Raw genomic sequence first — 26,021 nt, 5'->3', positions numbered from 1 at the left:
GGAGAAATTAAAATTAAGATTTCGGAAAATTTAAATATGCTTGTATAGGTTATGTAGGGCAAACAGTTAAGACTCAATTGAACAAATCGATTCCAATTAATTAATCGATTTGTAGTTGGCATTACCATTGGCCATCACTAAACCGTCTATAGTCGGTGTCAGTGGCTTGTTTGTTTACATTTTGTTCAAAATGGATTGAAACGAAGTATTCATATCGAGTCAGCAGGCCTTACATTGTTAGAGATCTTTTGTTATTGGGTTTTACACTTGAAATCGTCACATTGGTTAAACACTCCTATTATTTCGTAAGGCAGATTCCCCTGAAAACCATGAGTAAGAAACTCTAGGAATAACTTTTTCTAATTTAACAAACAAACAAATTGAATTTTAGAACAGCACGTACATATTTTTAAAACCACAAATCGACACCTCCTACGTAATATATCGTAAGTCGAAATTGCCAAGTTTACAGGGGAGCGTTTTAAACTTTTGAATTCACTGAAAGAGTGATCATCTCATAGATCATCTAACCGATATCTAGGATTTATAATACTCTATGTGAGTAACGAGCGTTGCCGAATAAAACTGAGAAATGCTAAAGTCACGTGTTAGGCTCATTTCAGTGAAATCAGAACTTTAAAACGCCACCCTGTAAACTTGGCAATGTCGACACACGATTCTTTACGTAGGAGGAGTCGCATTGACATCTATACACATTGACTTACAATTATATGGACGTCGGGTCCGTGCTAAAAAGTGTCCGAACTTATAGGGCGTTAAAATCGTATACAGAGCGTCATTCACGCTTTAGTCTTTGTTTGTTCGACTGACAGCGAAGCAAGCAAAATTAGACAGTACTGCGATGACATTACAATTTAAATTCAACGTTTTAGCTTTTTCATATTCCTTTACATGTCACTACGTTTAAATAGGTTGACTTGGGACATTTTTTTCGTGGTTTTTGTATTAGACCCGTCGTCCATTTATTTGTAAGTCAATGTCTATACAAGACAAAATGATTGAATTATTGGAGGCGCAATAAATGATTTTGATCCCGATTGTGTTACCAGTGTCATGAAATCGTCGGTTAAAAGGTAAAACTCATTAAGTGACATTTTGTTCAAAAACTAGATTTTTTCAATTTTGCTTTATTGGGAAGAACATCTATGACAAGAAAAATTCAGTAAGTCTGTGGTGTCCTTCATGTTTTAATACATACCAGTCCTTTAGTGATTTTTCATAATGAAAAAATACAAAATCTTAATTATCTCCCTTTGGCCAATTAGGCTATTAGTGAGTTTTACCTTTTAACCGACGAAATAGTCTTTTATAATTCGTTAAAATCTAAAACATTTATCACTGAAAATTTTTCGGAATGGCGCTTTCGCCTTTTCTACGAAACACCGACGATTAGTCGTTTGCGATAATTATGTAAGGATCTAAGGAAGATAAAAATATATACAGTTAATGCAACTGATGAATTATATTTCGTGTAAGATACTCACGGGTGTTGTCCGAAATCGAGCCTGTTGTGCGCAGGCACAGGCGAAGATTCCTTCGTGCTGTTGGCCTCTTCGGAGCTGTCTGCTGAAGCTGCGCGCGCCACCTCACTGCAATAAGTGCCGTTTATAATCACTGTGTCAGTCAGGAACAATGGCTCATTTCATACCGAAAACTTACGTATTCGATTACAACCAAAAAGAGGCGACCACTGAGGCAAGGAGGGAGATTGCAACGTCTGAATCTCCTTATAGCTTGAGTCGAGCAATAGGGCATCAAGCTGATAAGATTATTTATATTTTTTAAGCAAAAATTCTGTTGTTGATGTTAGACCACCACGACATTCAATAGTTTTTGTGATATTATTCCACTAGTTTGTAATAATAATTAATACAAATTAAATTGGATTGAATTGAAATAAATGGGTTCTGTTTCGTTTTTTTTTTTATGAGGGGCGTCTCTGTCCTATAGGGTCCTCCTGGCAGAATACCAGCGTTATGCTGAATCAGCGCCTTTTCATTGCCATGGCTTCCAAGACAGATACTAGTGGAATATATTACTGTCTTACGTCTAAGTTAATGTCTGTATCATGTGTCTGAGTTGTGATTGTAAAGGTGGTGAATAAAGATTTTGTCTATCTACAAACGTCGAACACTGAAAAAATGGCTTCAATCCGGCTGGATTCTAATCAAAGTCTCCCATCAAACCGTGCCAGACGCTATGCCAACTAAGCCACGGAACGAACTAGCGGTCCTCACGAATTTGTCTATGTGCTTGTTGCTCATTTTTTTTGGTTTTTAACATTGACCTACCAACAAATGGACTGTTGAATGGGTTCGCGATAAAATTGTCCGCACTTTGTCCGCGTTAAAATCGCATACAGAGCGCCAATCGCGCAACAGCCTTCGTTTGTTCGGCTGACAGCGCAGTTGTCAATCATGCAGTACTATATAATAATAATTTGCAAAAATTACTGCAGTAAAGTATAAAAACAGGATTTTGTATCATATTTTCACTAAACAAATTATTGTGTTATCATAGTTATCATTTAAAAGGTTATTTTGTGCAGTTGTACAGTATTTAATTTATACATAAATGAAAATCGAAAATATAAATTACAAAAGCAAACAAAATAATCAAATAGCTAACTGTCCTTTTTCTACACATTGCACGCGCAAAAGATGGAAAGAGACCCATTACATCAATTTCAAGAAACTTATATAAACTTCTTGGTCATTTTCAATTGTTCGAACCACAAGCGATTGAAATATTTAGAATAAAGAAACCATAGAGTAGTATTTTTAAAATGATTTTTATTGAACGTTAGCAATAACTAACAAAATATTATATACCTATCAGAAATCAGAAAATAAATTTGCCCGAAATAACGTTAGCTCGAATTTTCATAATGTCAAACGTATTGTTTTAGGAATATTACAAATCAAAAGTTAATTTTGTCTTTGTGAAAAGCATCAAAATTACTTAAAAGTTAACGGTTTTATTATAAATCGGTTTTCGGAATTACGGATATTTGAGTTTACGTTTAGTTGGAAAATCGGTACATTGCTTATAATACAAGCTTATTTTCACATTTGCAGTAATAATTGCATGTATATATCTGCCCAACTCTTTATTATTTCTTCAAGTGAACTTGTACAAAATTCAACATAATAATATATATATATAAATTAATTAATATTTACAATGAAGGCAGCTCCATTACTTTTGTGTTCAAGTAGTTTTCAGTCGAAGCTAAATATGGTGCATTTTGTTAAGTTTCCAGTAGAAGCTGAATATGGTGTTTTTGGGCCCTTAAATTGCTGCAAGCAAAATTAGGCAGTACTGCAATGATGTTACAATTTAAATAAAATGTTTTCGTTTTTTTATATTTCGTTACATATCACAACGTTAGTTTCGGTTAACTTCGGACATTCTTTTTCGTGGTTTTTGTATTAGAGCCGATGTCCATTTGTTGGTAGGTTAATGGTTTTTAACGATTTTTTTGCCGTAACGCCATCCGTGAGAAATCTCTATCTAAATTTCATAGATTTTGAGAATTAGCATTATAGTACATTTGTACTACTGACTATAAAAAATAAGGTACAAAGTTGCACTTACGCATTATAATGTCCATTGGGTATCCCGTTCTGTCCTCGGTTGGATAACGTGACGTCAGACATCTGGCTGATCCCAGAGTCCTTGCTGGACATGTGGTTGCCGCACTCCGCTGGAACAGAACGATAGTACTGTATCTCAACGCACTGGTCTCTTTAGAGGCGTCTCAAATCGACCTACGTTCGTGGACATTTAAGAAAAAAGATAAAACCATATTGTTACCTTGCTACACCGCGAGGAGGGAAAGCGGGAAAATCAAGTATTATTTGTCTTTTTTGAAAAGGTAGTAAAATGACATTCGTAGGGTTGCCAGTTTCATAAAATTTTAAATAGTCATGTAGTTATTATCGACAGTTTTATCGATAGATTGGGAAAGAAAGTAAAATTTTGCCAAACATGTCTGAATTGTGAACGTTACGACGTTCTAATTATTACTAATTGCGTCATTGCCTTCTTTATCTTTATATTATTTTGACAGTTGGCGTACTAGCAACAAAACCAATTTTATTCACACACACTTTAACAAGAATAGGCGGATTTGATTGAATTAAAGTGAAAGACAGTGTATATAATTATATATCAACTTTGGCACTTTATTGCATAAGCGTAACCAACATTCATGTTAATTCAACTATACATGGAAAAATATTCAACACGAGCGTAGCTATTTCGCACGATTGAACCATCACCGCGTTCGCGGAGTAGCAGTGTAAAATTTACTTCCATTTTTATTAACACAGATTTCCAAAAACTTGAATCTGAATCTGAAAATTGCCAAAACATTGCTTGCGCAATCTACGCACGTACTATTAGTTATGTTTCATATAGTTATGATAGACATTATTAGGTAAAGGTCACATTTGACGAGGGCTTGGGGTATTGTCATAACTAGGAACACATTTTTGGGAATCTTTTTCGAAATGCTGGTCAAATTACGAAATTCCCCTTCACAGTGATAACCAGGTAACTAAACTTTACGTGACATCGAATAGATTCTGCAAGGTTGGAGATCTCACCGCGCATTACCTAAGGTGCGAACTGCCCTACATAGTCAGACTAGAGTTCGGTATGGAACTAACTAACTTGGCCTGAGATTTTGGCTCGCATCATATTATACAACCATTTTCAATTCTACAAATGAATATGGACTCACTAACAAGTGAACACGAAATACTTTGCAGAATATTGACAGATTGTATAACACAAAGCGGCCGAGTGTACCTGACAATTCCCTGCAGAAATTTAATGATATTTAATTAAAATTTTAAAACTGATATTAAAGCAAACAATCTGCCATTTTCCGCTGTCATAAAAAAATAAGTAGCTAAGAAAAATAACAAAAAGTTCTACGCCAAACCACTGATTTATTAATGATTACGTTACATAAAAAATACAAGTGTAAAAAACATTTAAATACTTACAAAATAATATAAGAACAACGAAAATAGGCATAGCATTTCACATATACATTTGTGGTATTAAAATGTTGTAACTGGCGCCCGTACATTTTATACAAACTAAAGACAATAGTTTTCAAAATTGGACTTATGTCGTTTGTCATACAGTCTCTTATTACACTAATGGATTAAACTTGCAATTTTTATTAATAACACTGCCTCCTAAGATACAAACACATTTTAGAAACCATAAATTTTTACGCCTTTCTTTTACCATAGTATAATAAGACAGATAGGACAACTCCCGCCTGTTCAGCGCATAAATGCCTACACCTCACTCGGAACGTAGGGATGTCACATTATTATGTTACTTGTACGTAAAGCTTATAAACATAATGTGAAAAAAAAAGACAAGGTGTTCTTCACAGTTTTCTCGTCCTATATTATAATTATTATTGTTAAATGCAGTGCTTATGTATTAAAATTATTGTATACTAGCATTACGGACTGCTATTTGGATTATGAGAGTATAATTATGAAATAGAAATGAAATGTTGAACAATTCTGAATTATAGTCCCTCTTGTTCAAATCACCATAAACAACAATAATCATGTCTAATGTTTGATATAATTTTTTAAACACTGATGGAACGCTTCAATTCTATAATGAATGAGGTGACGACCCTTTTTATGACACTAAGTGACCGGACGAACAAGTCGTGCGCCTGATGGTAACCGACACGCCCGTCCGTAACGGTTGCAGTGCTACTCAGAGCTTTAAATCGCAAAGATCTGAGGGGCAAAGCCACTGCGCCACGAGCTGATCAGAAAAAGTTTTATAATAAATATAATAAGTCGGTAGTGTAACTCCAAACAACGTGTATATGTTTGTACAAACTCGTATTTCATTTCTATTTAATCTCCATACTCCTTTATTCGAGACAGCAAACCTCGATGCTGGTATTAAAATAACAATACGTATGTTCTGCGTTTCAATTATTTCACGCACGACACTACTGCGATGAATACCTTAAATAATAATCCTAAAATAGTAATGTGACAACCCTACGAGTGAAGTGTAAATATTGACGCGCCGCACAGTCGGAAGTTACGCCAGTGGCATAGCGTCGATTTCTGACGCCCCGGAGCCTTATTTTCATGATTCCAAAAGTAGTTCGATTTTTCTTTGCCGCCTTTGTGTATTTCAGGATATCGTTTTCTTAAACAGTGGAATTTATTTTCTAATTTTAAGTCTTGGGTTAAGCTGCAGGGACACTGGCTTTATTTCAGAATTTATTTTTTTATGGCCATTTGAAAAATGTATATCGTATACTATACGTGTCCTACTTAGTTCAATTGATATAAAAAAAATCATAGGTAAAGTACCTATTGAGTACAGGGGTGTTTTTGTAAAATTTCAAGGTAAGTTTGGGGTTTTTTTTCTAAAAAGTAAGTAAGGTAAGTTTGTGTTTTTGTGACTATTTTTAGGAATAATATAGGTATAACCTCAATTTTACTATATATTTTTCCAAAGTGATTTATTTTACTGCCTCCGTGGCCGAACGGTTACCTTGCTGGACTGCCACAAGTTCGATTCCCGGTACATTTATTTCTCTCGTGAGTTTGGGTGTAATTTGTCGTTGTCTATGTGTGTATCCACGGCACCCGCGACACAGGGTTACCCTTGTGTGTGTTGTTATTATTCAACACTTCCACTGTTATGCGGACTCGACCAAAGCCACTTGAGCTAGTATAGACTCGTTAAGAAGAAAAAAATAGTATTATTATACTATGATTTTGTCTACGCCATATCTCCGAAAGTGACGCATGATATCTTATTCGCTCTATTATACGGACATAAAACTTTTTAAGATCAATTCAATGCTCCGTATCGATAAGTGAGGTGTCACCCTAATTTTGGCGTAAATAAAAAAAATTACACAGTACAATCGTCACTAAGTCATGTCCATTAGTGATGTTAGGTACGGTAAAACTTGACAATGTTCAATAAAAACACTTTAAGTATTTGATAAAACAATTTGGGAGTTTTATACTACTTAGTCGGTGATAGAGAAGCAAAGTTTTTCGTTGTTCCTTTGTCTATGTCTTCTTTACGTACAACGAAACTAAGAGCGAGTAAATGAAAACCGAGCTGATGCAATACAGAAGCAAACATAATATGAAAATCGTTTGTTTCACCAAGCGCAGCCAATCCCAAATTAGTATCCATACATCCCAGAACGCGTCAATTTCTTCGGTTATACCTAGGGAAATTGGCAGATTGTTAGTTTGATTTCTTGATAAACTTGTAAGAAAATATCCAAATGTTTACACAAAGCAGGGGGGGACCTATCACGTCGCTTTCCCACTAGATACCAAAACACATTAATCATGTCAACATCAAAAATGGAAATGTATCCAGCCCCCTAGCTATGTCAATAAAAATTTTCAATAAAATACCTGAAAACATCAAATTTGTAAACTAAAAGACCTACAAATATAAAAAACTTATTATACAATTGGTGAATATTTGAATGATAAAACAATAACTGCATAAATATTAATAATAATAATTCTCTTCAAACTTTCTTTCATGACATGATATATACAGGTTTTAGGTTTTTATACTTAATTATTGACATTTATTATTATTCAACTACGACGTTCCTTAATTTTTTATCACATTTTTGACGTAATAATATTATCACAATTTACGAACATTTGATAGGATTATTTTTTTTTGTTAATAATTTATTTTCTTCAACCATTACTTTGTCCAATTTTGACCATAAATTAATTAGTTGAATGAAAAGAAAATTGTATCACCATATTTATGCTTTTCTAAATTTTTATATTAGTGCTGATATATTTGATAATTCTTTCTAATTACAATTAATAATTAGTAAAGTTATTATCATTGTAGTGCCCTTACAGGGATCATGTGCTGGAATACTATTATGTAATACCTCTGTAAATCCACATGACATAATGAATTATGACATAGGTGACTTTTCTACTGTTACTTTTTGAGTAATAGCATTTGTATCTAAATAGACCCCGCAAGTGTACCTACTTCGCGTGCCCAATGTGAGTTGTAAACGTTGTTGTCATAGTTAAACGTCAGTTGGAAACGCGAAAAATGCCTAATTGTGCCATTAGAAACTGCAAAAACACCGTATAACTTGGCAATTTCGACGTACGATACTTTACGTAGGAGGGGTCGATTTCAGCTATCTAATTTGTGATTTCAGCGCAAACGTAAGTCGATATTTAAAAGTAATATAGGGCCCATTTGCTTGATGAGTTGCCAGGGATGGATGGCCCTTATTTCGTCTCTATTTCTGGTTATATACTCGATGACTTATAAAATAAACCGAGAATTGAGGATCTAATGTATCTAGCGTACACTCCGTAATCCATCTAAACTTGACAGGCATGATTAAAGGCAATAATCATACGTGTTAAAATTGTTTCTTCATAACTGTACCTTATATAATTTTTTGAGTTGAGTAGATTATATTTATAACATTGTGCTGTATTTCGCTTCAGATGTTTGTTCGTAGCAGCAGAAAACAACAAGTTTTCAGTTTGTTCCCAAAAACAATAAAGAACTTCCCTAATATTCCCAAATCTGCCGCAATGAAAATGAATAAAAATCAAATCTGCCACAAATGGTCACGGTTCTCAATATCAATGTGCCATTGACATTAGCACGAGGTCTCTTGTCAAAACGTTCCTTTGCAACTTTTATTACCTCTCATTTAAATATTGTCTAAATATTTTTGTCACATTGTGTTTTATGTTTTGCTTTATGTCATCAATATTTAATCGATTATTTCATTACGTATTTTATAGCTTTAATGTTTCATATGTGTACTATAAAATACTTCAGGTAGGTAACCATTCAATCGTGTTTAAATGAAACGTAGGTACAAGAACATTTAAAACAAATACTAATAATTAAATGTTATTATTGTATAGAAGAATTTTTTTCAGACAAATTTGAATAACTATAATTGTGTAATTGTGTTGGAAATGTATATTGATTTAAAGAATAAGTGTGCTCTGCCCTTCTGTACAGCGCCCTTACTGGGTATCATATAATAAGGACCTATAATTATGTTATTTAAGATCTTTGTATACCTTATATGGAGTAATAAATAAATTGAAGAACGTTACTGTAGTGTATCCGAATGTGTGGTGCATTGGTCTGCACCGCTCACACATACTCTCTCTCTCTCGCGCCCGGCTTGCCTATCGTGTAGTGTGCAATTATATAGAAATAAATCGCATTAATTAATTGCGCCGTCTTTTAATCATTAAGACACAACAATTTGGCGACGACCGTGACGAATTCACGCTACAAATAAGAATTTACGCTATTTCGAGGTTTCTCATCAACAATTTTAGTGTTAAAGTGCATAGCCGGCACGCTTCAGTGTGAAGTACGCGCAGATTGCAGGCGAATTCCTAAACTCGCCATTTTGACGTTTAGGCCCGTCCGATTCTAACTTCATTGTTTTGTTCGTAAATATATGCTTCATGCGTACGTCGTCGGAGAGCAATTCTTCAGAGCCTGAATCCGAGTTTTTTGATAGTGAAAACGGAGAAAATTGGAAATTTCAGAAAAGATCATGGATTTACAAGTTGAATAAGTCTGAATTACAGAGGAAATTAAAAGAGTTTGGCATTGAATTCGATTCAAACACTAAAGTTGATGAATTACGCAAGCTATTGAGCAAATATTGCAAGAATCCCCGAAATCAATCATCCAACATGGCAAATTACCAACTCCAACCTTTTGACGGAGTGAATTGGGAGTGTTTCGAACAACAACTAGAATGTATAATTACGTTAAACGAAGTATCGGAAGTAAAAAAAGTGCCGCTACTTTTAACCAAACTAACTCCTAAAGTGCTGGAAGTCCTCAATTGTTTGTGTACCCCTACAAAACCTATAACACTATCATATGCTGTTTTGTGCAAAAAACTAAGAGAAAAGTATACGCAATTACAATCAACGGCTTTGGACCGGGCCACGTTCCGCAGTAGAAATCAACTGCCAGCAGAGACCATTGAAGACTATGTTTTACAATTACAGAAATTAGGAGCAAAATGTAACTTCAAAGACTTAGAAGACCAAATCAAAGAAAAATTAATAGATGGTGTCCATTCAAAACTCGTAAAGTTCGAGCTATTAAAAAGCAGTTTCAATTTAACTTTGGAACAAACCATTATGTTGGCTAGAACTGTAGAAGCAGCATTAGTTCAAACTAGCGATATTAAGAAAGAGGACACAGTGTCAGAGATGTTTTTCTATGATCAGAGAAGGAAAACAGAAGAGAGAAAACCGGTTTTGGCCAAAAATACCAATAATTGTTATAAAGAATCAAAATCTAAATTGGATCGTAAGAACCAAATATGTTATTGTTGTGGTGCTAATAATCATATAAAATCTCAGTGCAGATTACAAAGAAAGTTCTGCTCAGAATGTGGTCGACAAGGGCATATCTTCAAAATGTGCTCAAAGAACAAGAGAATTAGCAGCAGGATATATACTATGGAAAAAAGTGAGACTTCGGTCGATACGGAAGAAGATGTAGAACCATCCGAATTCCCATTGTATAACAAATACGAGACATATGCAGTTAATGTAAGTAGAATACCACCACATTACATTACATTGAATATTGAAGGTATACTTCTTGATTTCCAACTAGACACAGGCTCAGATGTCACCGTAATTCCTTTAAAAGATAAAATAAAGTATTTTAATAGTAAATATGTAACCCAATGTAACATAAAATTTAAAAACTTTGATCAAACAATTTCCTGGCCAGTAGGAATATTAGAGAATGTAACAGTTCAATATGAACAAAAAGTAAAAATATTACATGTTTACATTGGCAATGATAATATGCCACGCATTCTAGGCCGTGACTGGTTAAGTAAATTTGGATTGTGGCCTCCAAAGTTTCTCAATACAAATATTATTGAAGTAGCCAGTAATGACAAACCTATTTCAGATGCGGAAAACTATGTAAAAGAAAAGTTCACAGAAGTATTTAGTCCGGGCTGGGGCAACTTCAAAGGTGAAACAATTAAATTAAAATTAAAACCGGATGCTAAACCAAAATGTCATCCAGTGCGCCGTGTGCCATTGGCACTCAAAGATAAGGTACAACTTGAAATTACTCGGTTAGTAGCAAATGATAGAATAAAGCCAGTAAAATACAGTCAATGGGGCACCCCAGTGGTACCTATTTTGAAAGCAGATGGTTCAGTTCGCCTATGTGGGGACTACAAGGTCACATTAAATCCACACCTAGAAACTGACCACTTTCCTTTGCCACATATAGAGGACATTTTTGAAACATTAAAAGACGGAGAATACTTCTGTGAGTTGGACCTAAAAGAAGCATACCTTCAGGCACCTTTAGATAAGGAATCACAAGAGTTAACAACAATTGTTACTGAATTCGGTACATATCAATATCAATATTTACCATATGGTGTTAATACGGGACCAGGCTCTTTTCAACGGTTAATGTATGGTAAATTAGCTAACATCCCAAATACTATAGTATTTATTGATAACATATATGTAGTAGGTAAAACAATAAAGGAAACTTTGGATACTCTTTGTAAAGTATTATCTAAATTAAAAGAATGTGAATTTAAACTTAAATTGGAAAAATGTAAATTTTTTAAAAAGAGCATTGAAGTTTTTGGTTTTAGAATAACAAAGAACGAAATTAGTGTAGTAAAAGAGAATATAGAGCCATTACTAAATACTGAACCACCCAAAAATATCACAATGTTAAAGTCCTTTCTAGGAAAGGTTAATTATTATTCCCGTTTCTTAAGGAACATGGCCCACATATTAACACCCTTATATGAATGTACTCAGAAAAAGAAATTTATATGGACAAAAGAATGTAACGACGCTTTTAGGTTAATAAAAGAAAAACTGACATCTGTAGATAATTTAAGACATTTTAACCCGGATTTGCCACTTATCTTGACATGTGACGCATCACATACAGCGTTAGGGGTAGTACTGTCAAATAGAGATTCAAATGGTGTGGTCCAGCCCATAGCGTACGCTAGTAAAAAGTTAAATGCTACCGAGCAGAAATACTCGGCAATTGACAAAGAAGCTATGTCAATAATTTTTGGTGTAACAAAATTTTATAATTATACTTATGGACGTTGTTTTGAATTAGAAACAGACAATGCTGCTTTGGTCAGAATATTTGGTCCTAACAAGGGCATTCCAAAAATGGCAGCCAAAAGACTTCAACATTATGCAATATTTTTGTCAGCTTTCACATATAAAATAAGATATATTAAAACTAATATTAATCCAGCAGATTTTCTGTCACGTGCACATTCAGATTGCAATCAAAAAATTATTTTACACCCGATTTGTGAAAATGCAAATGTAAGTAACACTTGTTACATAAATAACTCAGAATTAGAAAAACTAGATTGGAAAGTAATTCAGTCAGATACAATAAAGGACACTGTATTGTCAACAATTATAAGATATACTGTAGATGGTTGGCCTGAAAAAAAATTATTAAGCAAAGATTTGTTAACTTATTTTAACAAGAAAAATGAATTAAGTGTAGATAGGGGTTGTTTATTTTGGGGTTATAGAATAATAGTACCAACTATTTTGAGACAATCTGTTTTAACAGAGTTACACAAAAGCCATTTTGGAACAGTTCGTATGAAACAACTTGCTCGTTCATATTTTTGGTGGCCAAATCTAGATTCTGAAATAGAAGAAATAACCAGTAGTTGTTTTACATGTTTAAGTAACCATAAAAATCCTCAGAAAGGTCAATTGAAGCCATGGCCTGCACCACCGTCAGTATGGTATAGATTACATGCTGATTTTTTAGGTCCATTTTATAACAAAATGTACTTAGTGGTCATTGACAGTTACTCAAAGTGGCCGGAGGTGTTTGAAATGTCAAATATTGGCGCAGTACAAACCATAGAAAAAATTTAAAAGCATATTTTCGCGTTTCGGTTTCCCGGCACACTTGGTGACTGACAATGGACCTACTTTTACCAGTTTCGAATTTGAAAATTATTGTAAAGCTATAAATGTAAAACATACCTTTTCACCACCATATCACCCCGCTACAAATGGAGCGGCGGAACGATTTGTAGACACATTTAAAACTCATGTAACAAAAATAAAAGAAAGTGGAAATTCACTTTCTTCTGCAATTAACTTATTTCTCTTCGATTATAGAAATATGCCTCATAACGCCACTGGGATGACCCCAGCTAAATTACTACTGGGTAGAGAACTCAGGAATAGATTTTCCTTATTTAGACCTCCAGCTATTATAGAAAAATCATATGAAATACTAGAAAAACAATCAAAAAATTCTTCAGGAAATAGGAGTGTTGAATTTAATGTTGGTGAAAAGGTAATGGTTAAGGACTATCGAAAAGGTCACAAGCCATGGATTCAAGGAATTATAATAAAGGAATCAATTCCAAATACAACCTATGTTATAGATGTAAATGGGTATCAATGGAAAAGACATACTAACCAAATGTTGAAATGTAATGCTTGTCTGGACGAATAGAGACATAATTAAGTATTAGTTACTTAATATTTAAAGATTTGTTAGTTAAGACTAATTCAACTATAAGGTTCCGATTTTAACTCGTAGGACTTCTGTAAAGATGTATGCTGTGCATGATGCCAAGAGTTAAGAGACAGGGCCTTCCCTTTTGGAAATCGTAGATTATTGTTTTTCATAGGTTAAGGGGAAGAGAGTCTATAGTTAGTATTAAGTTTTGTTCATTCTGTAATGTTAAGGGTCTATCTATAGTTAGTATTAAGTTTTGTTTATTCTGTAATGTTAAGGGGGGAAGAGTTGTAGTGTATCCGAATGTGTGGTGCATTGGTCTGCACCGCTCACACATACTCTCTCTCTCTCGCGCCCGGCTTGCCTATCGTGTAGTGTGCAATTATATAGAAATAAATCGCATTAATTAATTGCGCCGTCTTTTAATCATTAAGACACAACAGTTACTTAATCTATGGTAGAACTGAATCAATTGCGTTGTGTTCTTGCATTTATTCTAAAATACATTGTTTTACAATTTCTTCATTCCCGACTTTTAAAAGTATACAAAAATATATTGATAACTAGGCATAAACAAAAACGCAAAATTATACTAGCAAAGTCCGTCAACGGCTATTCGCCATCCTTCTTTCTAACGCCATTTTAAGAACAGACGAAATTTCAAATATGAAATGCGCCCGCGCCTGACATGTAACGACGCGTAATAATTATAACATTTTTATTTAAAAAACCGACCTCCGAAGTTTGTGAATTTACATACTTACCTATATATTTGCAAAGTTTTATTAAAATCGGTTAAATCTAATAAACCTGACTCATCTTCTAATTTGCCCACCCTTACAGGTGGAATATTTTATTCAAATTTGTATGGGACAACTACTGAGGGGGTACGTCAGTAGTGAGTAGGGGGGAGAATTCGAAATCGGTTCATAAATGTTGGAGTAATAAAAAAAACTGTCGAACTGAGAACCTCCTCCATTTTTTTGAAGTCGGTTAAAAATACATGGCGGTTGCAATATATTTAAATTCGTTATGATCAAATGCAAAGTAAAGCTTACTTACCATTCGCGTGTTGCGCAGTGTAAGTGTGGATTTCGGTTGTCGTTTTCCTAATTCGTGAGTACACGTCTTCTGCGTTTGCGCAGTTTGATGTTGCGCTCGAGGTACGGAGGGGGCTGTCGCTGCCGGCTGTTGAACACATACATCATCTTTTCAAAAACCACATATTCAATAGTGGCTTAAGAAAAAATAGTAAATTTTAGGAAGCAGAGTATATTTACCTGAAATTTAAATAATATATATAGAGTAGATAATACCTCTCTTTTAACCCCGAAATGGTCAAAACTTATTGAACGTCATAATGTTTTTACTACACATGATATTCATCTATTTTTTATTATTATGATATCTATCGATTTCGTCTCGAATTTATTATTTGTTTAAACTAATGAACAACATGGAAATGGCTTCAGCTATAGTCTGGTCTTTTTTTAAGACGGAGTTAAATGACAGTTCAATGTGCAAGTGTTGGCCGCTTACAAGCAGCTAGTGATTGCGGTCGATAAATATTCTATCGACCATCGACTGCATATTATGGAGTAAATAGCCGAACTTGTTCCATTAGAATCATCGTCGACCCATTATTCATCCAATTACTGAGCACAAGTTCATTTGAATTGTCAATTTTTGTAAGTTCATATACATACATACACCGTATTTATGAAAAATACAAAGAGAAGACATATTTTGACGTTTTTCATTTTAATTCAATATAGATAATGAAATCCTGCTATTCTTGTTAAAATGTATATGAATAAAAATCGATCTCGACACTAGTAGGCCATCTGTCAAAGTAAGAACAAAGAAGGCAATATAGCAATTAGTAATGATTAGAACGTCGTAAGAATCATACTTCAGTCATTTTTGGCAACATTTTATCTTCTTTCACAATCTATCGACACAACTATCGACAACAACTACATAACTATTTAAAATTTTATGAAAACTGGCAACCTTGGTAACAAATATAATTTTTACTCCGTCTTCAAAAAAGACAAACTCTAGCTGGTTATCGAATTCGCGGCACACTCTAGGTTGTAGCTGAAAATTAGCGGTTTGCTCCTGAGTAAACACCGACGCTAAGCTATGGCCTTTTTGCACTACTACAGCCATCGAGTATATAATTTAATGTGTTTGAAAACTATTCTGCCAAATCATTACTGTGGCAACTGCGCTCCGATTGGCTAGCCCGAATTCGAAACAATTGATGTCGTCAATGGGTGTCGTCAAATGTTTCACTTCAAACCGCCCAGTTAACTTGAGCTTTGCTATAATGGAGGAAAACTGCAAAATTACACATTTAATATATAATTACCGATGAAATGTGATTCCGTTTGTTTTGTAATTAGATGTTTTGTTGTTTTTCCCACACCACCGAATAGAACAGCACGGCATTGTTAGAGATATTATGTTTATTACAATAAATACAGAATATTTTTTGGAATATACGGAGACGTACACACAGGTCAGTAGTTGGCAGTAGTTCAGTGCAAACGGGAGTTGATATTTATAAGAGTTGTGTCGCTAATGTGTTACCAGGACTAACTGGGTAATTGGGTGTCAGGCAGTTCTGCGACTCTACTGTCTTTTTTTTATGATATCACGTGACGGGGCAAACAAGTTGTGCGCGTGATGGTCAGCTACACACCCGGTCATAACAGTTGCAATGCCACTCAGAGCTTTCTTTAATCGCAAAGATCTGAGGGGCACTGCTACTGTGCCCGTCACCCTGATACATAAGTTGACAAGTCCCATGTGCATGTACTTTCACCCTTCCAAATAGGAACGCAGTAATGCTCACATTATTGTTTGGCGGCAGAAATAAGTAAGGTGGCTGTATTTCCCTGGACGAATTCTCTCACAAGGGGAGTACGGCTACTAAAAAATGTATGGGTGTCTGTAGATTAAAATTTTAACGTTTAATCTAATTTTTGTGATAATATTACACAAGTTTGTTATTATTACTGATAAAAATGATCGAAAACCGGGACTTTACCAACTGAGTTGAGATGTTACGAATTATAATGTTCTTAGGTAAGTGAGGTGATACATACTTGAGGAGGTCCGGCGCACGTGTTGCTGTAGAACGCCGTTGACCATGGCCTGCGTCTCCGCTGGCAGCTCGCTCATCAACGCCGTGAACTGCACGCATATGCCGTTAAAAGTTAGTTAATCAAGATATTTCAATTGTAAGTCAGATTATTATAAGGGATTCCACAGACAAAAGGCTGACACGCCCGAATCTATGTATTTTTATTTCATACGTTTTGGAGGGTGGAAGAGTTAGATTTGGTGGGTAGTTGAGTGAATGAATGGAGTGAGTGAGTTTTGGTGGGTGGAAAAGTGAGTGAGCTTGGGTGGGTGGCGAGTGGTTTAGTGAGTGAATGAATGGAATTAGTGAGTTTTGGATGGTGGAAGAGTGAGTGAGTTTTGGCGGATGGTTCAGTGAGTGAGTTCGGGCGGTGGCTGAGTGAGAGAACGAGACTGACCGGCACGGGGTTGCAGTCGTAGAGGCAGGCCAGCGCCCGGCGCGCGCTCTGGCGCACGTCGCCCTGGCGCGGGTCCTGCGCCAGCAGCGACACCTTGGCGAGCGCGCGGCCCGCGAAGCCGCCGGCGCCGCCTGCGCAGAGGCATTGCATGCATATCGTCGGTCGAGGAATGGCCGCTAGTGCCGTCCGTAAATTGTACGATTTGGGTGGACACAACTTAAGAGGACTGGTTTTCTGTGGCTCTTGTTACTTTATGAATGTAGGAAAACATCGCGACGAAACCTGCACGTAGAAGAAGGTTGACGGCCCTTGGGAAAATATGAAATTCTCAAAACCTTCTTTAAAGAAACCAAGCGCTTAGTAGTACAGCATTGTGAATTGATAATGACGTCATAAAAATCTCAAAATGCAAACGTTTAAGATCCAATTCCTGCTATAAAACTTGAATTAAATAACAGTACCTTGTAATGCAACAGCGAGGCTATTGGGCGTGCAGTAGTCGTGCGCCAAGTCTGCTAGAAACCTAAGCGCTGCTGCTTTCGTCTTGGCCGTGGGCGCCGTCGCACTGTCCGCTAGGAACCTTCAAGACAGAAATAAATACGTTCTTATTTTATTTAATAACATTTTTAATTTTTCGTCTCCTCTATCTTTATTTACTTAAAAAGTTTGTCAGTGCGTACGGTAGTTACATCGTAACCTAAACTAGATTAGATTAGCAACATCATAAACAACAACTGTTATTCAGTGAATGATCAAATATAATAAATTTACTAAAAATAAACTTCCATTAAATTTGTATTTAATTGATATTCAATTATTTTTTGTGAAATTATTCCACTAGTTTGTTATAATTATTATTTCCTTCGATCCGATCGCGTTCGAACCGACGTCTTGTAGCAAACCGTGACAGACTCTATGCCAATTAAAACTGTAAAGTAACTACTAGCTAACTAACTAGCCAAGTAACTATAAAGTTCCTAACACGATGACGTAATACTTTCATAGATTTCTCATAGATGGCGCTACGGTTAAAAGTCGTGGAAAACAAATCGCAAAGATCCGACAATAAGTACATAGAAATATTTGTAAAGTCCGCTGGTTCGTTCCGTGGCTTATTTGTACTATCTGACACTTTTTAGATCCGTACTTGGCAGTAAGTAGTAGGTTCAAATGTGTAAGTGTTCTCTGCGACGACTCCCGCGTTTTGCACAGTGTCTGATTTATTTAAATGTTTTTATTTTTGTATTAAACTCCCGGCGCATGTATTCCCTCCCCTCTATAACATCGGGTCCTTCAAACGTAGTGTGAAGAAGCATTTGGCCAGACCGGCAAAATGATAGTGACGGAGTGAAGATATTTGTGTTGAGCAGTCATTTTGCCGAGTCACAAAAAAAAAAAAAAAAATCTGACGATTAATTAAGGGTCATATTCCAGAACCCTACTTAATGCGCAAGTCAGGACTTGAGTTTGATTTCAAGCACTATAGACCATAATCAAGTCCTGATTTGAGCATTGAGTACAGTTCTGGAATATTACTAAGTCATTTTGCAAAAGTTGTAAATGTTTATGATGTTTGTAATACAGTCCTGAGAGATTGTATACATGTATAATTTTTTTCATGAAATTCGTAATATTTTTATGGCTTTCGTGTGACAAAAGCATTTAGAAGAAGTAATTGATATCCACGGCCATTACATAAAACAACTTCCAGGCTATCTAATCAGCGCCATCTAGTAACAGTTTTAGTAGCAGTAGAGCTCCTTGTGAAAGAGTTCGTCCAGTGAAGTACTGCCACCTTATCTACTTCTTCCGCCTTTCTGGTTTTGAAGGCTACGGGTGCTGGTGAAATTACAGGCATATAAGAATTGTGACTATGTGACCTCCTTACATCGTCAACCCACCTTTTCATCGCCTTTGCTCCGGTTCCTGCCCACTCGTTTTTAACCGACTTCAAAAAAGGAGGAGGTTCTCAATTCGACTGTATGTTCTTTCTTTTTTTTTTTTTTTTTTTTGTATGTATGTTACGCGATAACTCCGGTATTTGTGAACCGATTTTCATGATTCTTTTTTTGTTGGAAAGGGGGTATTTCCATAGTGGTCCCATTTCATTTTGAAGAAAATCATCCACCTCAAAGGGTGGCTGTTCACGCATGAAGATTCATTTTTATAAATAGCGCCTAACTTTAATTTAGGAGCAATTACTTTTAGCAATTATTTAGTTGATTTTGCTATTTCTCCAATTCAAGGCGTTTTTCTCTCGATATACTTTGAATAGTGTCGTAGTGAGAACCTATTTTTATTATCTCCAGTCAAGTCCTGTATACTGGCGAACTAGGGGATATTTCAATGAAACTTAGCAAATAGACGTAATTCCACGTACTTTTGAGGTCGGTTTTTTTAGTACTCTGTACTGAGATTATTAAATTTTCTATCGTTCTTTAGTTCCTTTGTTTCGCCATTCTGATTTTGTTTCGTTACATCGTCACTCCCTGCTCAATTTTAATACCACTTAAACCTAGTAATTCCGTATAACTCGGCCCTTTTGGGGTAAGTGTCTGAACAGTTTGTTATTATAATATAGTGAGGGAGTGTTTTATACTGTTGTGCCTATTTTTTATATACCTTTTTTACAGCCTTTTACTTCCAACTTCAACAAAATTTTGAGTGGACCGAAGTATCCTATTTTATTGTTTGTCAACTTGTACCTCAGGGCGCAGTGGCAGTGCCCCCAGATCTTTGTGATTTAAAGTTCTTAGTAGCACTGCAACTGTTTTGTAACTCGTCACATGGTATCAGAAAAAATCTTGATACAAGATGGAATTTTGACCTTTTACAGAGTTGCGACCTGTAGTATGGACATTAGCAGTTCTCCTCAGCTATAGGTCCATGATACGACAAAACTTCAGGAAAACTAACAGACCAAGACAAGTTGTAACAATGACAAACCTGAATATGTTATGGAGCTGCAACTCGGCAGGGAAGCACTCGTGGATGACATCCAACGTCTTCATGATTTTACTCTGCACCGAGCCCAGGATGTCCGTGCCCAACTTCATGAGTAACCTGTAAAAAAACAATAACATGTTTGGGGTAACAGATCAGAAGTCCGAAATTGTTTGCTCGAATGTCATAACTTACTGATTTATAACGAAAGCGTGATTTTTTCATGAAGCGCCTGAATAAGTATTATTAGCAATTACACGGAGAAGATAAACTGTTTTTTTAGAAGATAACTTTTGCAAAGGCGTTTTATTAATGTTTTAAATAACTTTTTATAGAAGCTTCCTAAAGTAGTAAAAAATATGTTTAGGTAGTAAATAGTTATATAAAAAAAGTAAATTATACATTGCTGGAACCACGAAAAACGTAAAGTGATTAGCCAACCTCACGTCACAATGGTCGGCGCTTTATTTCTTTAATATTTCCGTTAGCGCTAAGGTACAAAATATGTCAATAGGTAGTAAATAATGAGCCCAGTTTGATTTGTATATCACGTTTGGTCCAGCCAGTCTGACGGACACCTTATGGAAAGGATGTTATTATAATATTCCTCAAAAAAGCGTTTCCCATGGTAAATTATTTTCGGTATTCTGAAAATTCGATCAAATGTTCTTGAAATGACTTAGGTAACCTAGGAGAACTCATGTTAAATATTTACGTTAATGCGACTATGACCCGTGTAATACATACCTTAAAAAGTAACGTACATGTAATATAAAGACTAAAATAACTAATTTAGACGAATGATAAATATTGCAAATGATAAATGTATTCAAATGTATATTTACAGAGAGCAACCCCTAGAGGTTTTGCTCGTTCTTCTTAAAATCTGTCTTACGAATGAGCATTAGAGTTTAATCACTATGACGATTTCAAGTGTAATTTAACTTTAAGATTATGTGAATATGTGCGGATGCCCTAAGTTTCTAAAGAAATACACCACTTGTCTCATATACTATGGCAATTGTGAAGATACGAACCTGAACATAAGCTGGTAGAGCCAGTCCTTCAACTGCTGCCAATGCACGAGCAGCAGTTCGCACACGGCATCCAGCAACAGGGAGAACACCTTCGTGTGTGCGTCCACGAACATCTTATTGAGAAGGTCGGTAAGGCGCTTCAGTTGTTCGTCCGTAAGAAGACGCCCGCTGTTTAGGTAGTTAGCCTGTACGAAATTTATTTTTTTTATAATATCAAGTGACGATACGAACATGTCGTATGCCTGGTGGTCAGCGACATGCCTGTCCATAACAGTTGCAGTACCACTCAGAGCTTTAAACAGTAACGATCTGAGGGGCACTGCCACGTCATCCTGAAACATAAGTTGATAAGTCCCATGCGCTTGTAATTTCACCAGCAGCCTTACTTACCCTCCAAAGTTACCACTTGTTAATAGATATATTTGAAACTTTAGAGCATTCAACAGAAATTGAATTACATACTATATTTATTGTAGACTTTACTCTTAAATTAGGTTCTTTTTTTTAAAGTAATGTAAATACTCCTGTGCATCTTTGATAATACTTGCTAGAGTGAATCGTTGTGCACGGATAAAAACTGCAGTAGTTTTTGAAGCTACGGCTGCATGTATTAATTATCCTTAAGTTAAACGAATGAGGTATAAATGAATAATAATAATAAAAAATCATTTAAACGCCGTAAGGGCGCTTTCAAAAGAGACGTTTATAAAAGCGTGGCGCCACTGTGGCGCTGCAGCCGCGGTATTACTGATTTTCACACAATATTTAGAAGGGTAGTTGCAGCGTCACCGTTTTTGTCATCATATTTTGTGAAATAAAATACATACGCGCAGCTGTCGCACAATGGCGCCACTAAAAGGTACCTAAAGTACCGGCACGCTATAATGGCGGTTTTGACGTTTGTCCACTCATCAAGTTTTAGTATTAATGAATAATTACGTTGCTCATTGCTGTACATTGTTCTCGATAGTGACGTGCAGTAAAACTTACGGAATGTGTAATTTTACGACACAACTCGGCATTTGGTTTTCGAAATTGGAAATTTTCAAATGATCGTCAATTATTGAATCACTGGCCAGCACAACTTCTACTTCCGATTGAATTGTCGATATATTAAAACTATTTAACCAGCTACCCCTTGCAATACTAGTTATAAACCTAAAAAGTTATAGATGCGACCGGATTTGATTATATTTTATTCGATAATGAATTGAGATTTGACCTCACTATTGTAATCTGCCAAACTATTGTACTGTAGTGAAATGACTGAGAAAGAAGGGAGTGAACCAACCAGGTGCGTGAGCCCGTCCTTGCGCTCGGTCCAGTGCGTGGAGGCGCACAGCGCGATGATGTCGTCGGGCGGCGGCGGCGGCGGCGGCGAGCCGCACTCCCAGCCCAGCCGCGTCGCCGACCCCGACCACGACACGCTCTGGGCACACGCGACATCGCAGGTAAGTCAAAAACTTCAAATATTTCTATTCATCAATGTCCAATGGTCGGAAATAGGTGTTCCACATATTCAGAATTACTTCAAAATCCAACTTCCATTTCCTAGGTCAGTAGTTGTCCTGCGATGCAGTAAAGCCATTTCCGGAAATCCGGAATTCGAAAAAAAGTAAATAATTAATATTTGGTGGTTTTAACAACGCTAGGTCGCTTCTTGTATCTCTAAATGTGGAACAACTTTTTCCGGCCATTGTTAATGTCCAATGACAGACAGGCCGGTTATTAATTTACAGGAAGACGGCGCCGTCTATCGGATGCAGTTTAACATGTTCGATTTCTCACTGGTTTCCTAACGTATTCCGACCCACTGTCTAGTTCTAATACGGCAGGACAGGTGGTGCTGATCTCCTTAATAGTCCCTCTTCTTGCCGTGTGTCGTTAGGATATAAGGCTATTATGTATCTGTTATTTTTCGAATTACAAAACTACGCCGACACACATCGTTTTGCATTTTTTCCATCTTCTCAATTTCACCCTGAAGAATCTGATCCTCGATAAAACAATTAAATATTGCTACTCTTTCCTAAGGCAAGTTCCCCTTTGAATTAGATGTCGGATTAACGAGCCTACTTATGAAGTTATGGCCGAATGTTTTCAGTTGTTCCGTGGTAAAGACCCAAGAGAGAGTTTGGAGTCATTTGAAATGTGGTGCTGGAGGTGAATGGAAAAAATGAAATGGATTGAAAAGAGATCAAATGAGGAAGTTTTGGAAAGGTTTGGGGAAGAGAGAATTCTGTAGAACGCAATAGAGAGGAGAAGGGGAAGAATGTTTGGACATTTGTTACGTAATGACGAATTTTTGAGAGTGATAATTGAGGGGTGACTAGGAGGGAAAAGAAAGAGAGGAAGCCAAGAATGGCGTAAAGAAACAAATAAAAAACAAGATCAAAGTGAACAGCTATAAAGCAGTCAAGGAATTGGACATGAACCGTGAGGAGTGGAGGAGGCTACACCGACAACATTCTGGCTCTTAAATAGGATGATGATGAAGACCCAAGGCACTAACCTTTTGAGTACCGGATGAAATTTCGCCCTTTGGTGCTAGCCCTACTAAGGACAGAACCTTACGATAACTCCGATTTCTTTTCACTTTTATTCACACCCGAACTTAATTTGTTTTAATGCATTCCTTCCAAAATACTTTTATATACATTTTTAAGACATTTACATAAAATAAATTAATAAAATTGAACAAAATCCAGACTTTATTTAAAATAATTAGAGATATCCATATTACATTCTTGCTTTGTAAACAATAGGACCTTCGGTAACTTTCATTCGATAACTGTGTTCTGATTAACGTTTAAAGCCTTTGCCGGTCGAGAAGTTCGAGTAATCATACGGCTGTGATGTCATTTCGGTTCGGTTTCGAATACGACAATTTGGCATTCGATTCGGGTGTTGTGAATAAAAATGAAAAGAAATAGTACGATTTATCGTAAGGTAATTAAGGTAAATTAAGGTAATTGACCCCCAGCTCGGAAAGCGCCGTTCGATTCGAGAAGGATATCGAATCGAAAGATTGGGTTAAAATATCGAAGAGTTGTGAATCGGGATCCAAACCCTGTACTCTCATTATCCATCCGAAACAATTACTGTCAAATAATAAATACTTGTCCAAATTCAAAGAAACTTCTTAATTCACACCTTGTTTTAATTTAGTTAAATATTACTTATTTGAGTAATTGTTATGGACGGATGTTGGATGAAGAACGAGTGTAGGCCCTCAGGATCTGACTGTTAAGGTCCCTGCACAGCCTTGTTTGCACATAAAATGGTGCCCTTCCCATATAACCAAAATGTTGACAGGTAGGGGAGACTATAAACAAAACTTAAGTAGAAAGATATGGGATTGTTCTGTGATGAAGTTTCATGCTAGAATATTTCTGCACAACTTTTTTTAACATACGATAAAACACAATTCTTACATCATGTCTTCTATATGAGTCAAGACTCCGCTCGGAGCAGACGCTGGAGGCTTCAGAGTCGTCATCCCGCATCCTGCCCACATCGCACGACGAGCTGTCTTCGGGGCTCTACAAAGACATACAACACAGAATATTATAGTTGCAGGTGATGTGGCATGTTACTGGCCACGGCTGCCCATGGGAAACTGTAAAGGTCCCGACACGTTGGTTGGTTTGAAAACACAAAAATACGCTAAATTAATAGTTTCATTTCTAATATAGTTATTTAACTATTGAATGACACATTTTATATAGTTACGTATGAACATACAATTTTAATAAAACAAAAAAAATGCTATATTCAACAACTGCAGTGTATGCGTCTGCAAATATACAGGGTTATTTCTAAAATCCTAACAACCCCGTAGGACTGTATTACAAACATCATAAACAACAATTTTTGTTCCATGACTTGTAATAATTCATCAACGTTACTTTCGTACAAAAATAATTAAATAGCTCTAAACAGTCATAACTCTATGCGATACGATGCAAAACGTAGCAGCGGGGGTGGGAAGCACATTTGGACTTTTTAAAATATAATATTAAGAGACGGGACGAACAAGCCATGCGCTTGGTGATAAGCGACACGCCTACCCAGTGCCATTCAGAGCTTTTTATCGCAAAGATCTTAGGGGCACTGCTACTGAGCCCGTCACCCTGAGACATAAGCTGACAAATGCTATGTGCCTGTAACTTCAACCGTGACTTAAAACCTCACTATACAGATCTAAAAAGTATTAGATAGTAGAACAAAAAAATTTAAAACTTAATATATTTGATAAATATATTATTTTTGTAAAAGCCATAATAATAATTATTAGGGTGTAAAGAAAGCCTCTACATAACCTTGCAAAAAGCTGTAATTTTAAATATATGCCGCATCGTCAGAAAGTTCATGCAGATGGAAGAGGACGAAGTAGGATCTTATTACACACCAACCACATACCCGTAAATACACGCCATACTGCATTTACTTGACTTAGGTCCGTAAACGTGGATCAAACCAGCTAACAAGCTGAGGAGACTAAAGTAAATAATAATAATAACGCACACACTCAACATAGCCCCGTATTAGGGAAACCCTGTGTCGCGGGTGCTATACTCACGAAAGACCTATCTATGTCATACAAATATTTCTCCGGCCCGGGAATCGAACCTGGGACCTATGCGTGGCAGTCCGGCGTGGTAACCGTTCAGCCACGGAGACAGTTAAGCAGTCATGGAAGAAAAGTGGTTGTTTACGATGTTAGTAATATAGAGGTTGTTGTTATTTTACCAAATAACCATGTCTTAGCCGAATCAAAGTGATATTTATTAAAATATTCACCAATTGTTACCAGTTGCTTGTATGCAACATAAAACACGGAAGTGACTACGTTTGTGGGGCG

The 26,021-nt window shown here is 36.1% G+C and overlaps 2 protein-coding genes across 4 annotated transcripts in view; one reads left to right on the top strand and one right to left on the bottom strand.

The window, feature by feature from the left end:
- Window positions 1-24,693, bottom strand: part of LOC113234306 (CLIP-associating protein-like) — a 39,762-nt gene extending 15,069 nt beyond the window's left edge. Inside the window, exons 1-10 of one of the 3 annotated variants that reach the window (XM_026469604.1) lie at window positions 24,592-24,693; window positions 22,449-22,586; window positions 21,158-21,342; window positions 20,124-20,240; window positions 17,639-17,757; window positions 17,178-17,308; window positions 16,743-16,830; window positions 14,692-14,817; window positions 3,619-3,727; window positions 1,506-1,610 (exon numbers count right to left, since the gene is read on the bottom strand). In XM_026469604.1, the coding sequence (XP_026325389.1) occupies window positions 1,506-1,610; window positions 3,619-3,727; window positions 14,692-14,817; window positions 16,743-16,830; window positions 17,178-17,308; window positions 17,639-17,757; window positions 20,124-20,240; window positions 21,158-21,342; window positions 22,449-22,586; window positions 24,592-24,663 (1,190 nt within the window). In that variant the 5' untranslated portion in view covers window positions 24,664-24,693. The remainder of the gene's footprint in view (window positions 1-1,505; window positions 1,611-3,618; window positions 3,728-14,691; window positions 14,818-16,742; window positions 16,831-17,177; window positions 17,309-17,638; window positions 17,758-20,123; window positions 20,241-21,157; window positions 21,343-22,448; window positions 22,587-24,591) is intronic. The other 2 variants (XM_026469605.1, XM_026469606.1) reach the window with 2 other exon arrangements.
- LOC113234307 lies at window positions 9,259-13,992 on the top strand. Its single transcript, XM_026469607.1, has 2 exons — window positions 9,259-11,201; window positions 13,444-13,992. Exons 1-2 carry the CDS (start codon window positions 9,555-9,557, stop codon window positions 13,621-13,623), a joined length of 1,827 nt encoding a protein of 608 aa, XP_026325392.1. The 5' UTR covers window positions 9,259-9,554; the 3' UTR covers window positions 13,624-13,992.
- Window positions 24,694-26,021: the final 1,328 nt, after the last annotated feature.

This window comes from Hyposmocoma kahamanoa, unplaced genomic scaffold (assembly GCF_003589595.1).
Source record: "Hyposmocoma kahamanoa isolate Upper Pololo Valley unplaced genomic scaffold, ASM358959v1 83, whole genome shotgun sequence".
In the NCBI taxonomy this organism is placed as follows: domain Eukaryota; kingdom Metazoa; phylum Arthropoda; class Insecta; order Lepidoptera; family Cosmopterigidae; genus Hyposmocoma; species Hyposmocoma kahamanoa.
This window is presented reverse-complemented; position numbering and strand designations above follow the sequence as displayed.

Coding starts and splice junctions, on each gene's coding strand:
- LOC113234307 (XM_026469607.1), top strand. CDS start 9,555: ATGCGTACGTCGTCGGAGAGCAATTCTTCAGAGCCTGAATCCGAGTTT. Junction 11,202..13,443: donor AAGATAAGGTACAACTTGAA/ATTACTCGGTTA, acceptor AGGAGTGTTGAA/TTTAATGTTGGTGAAAAGGT.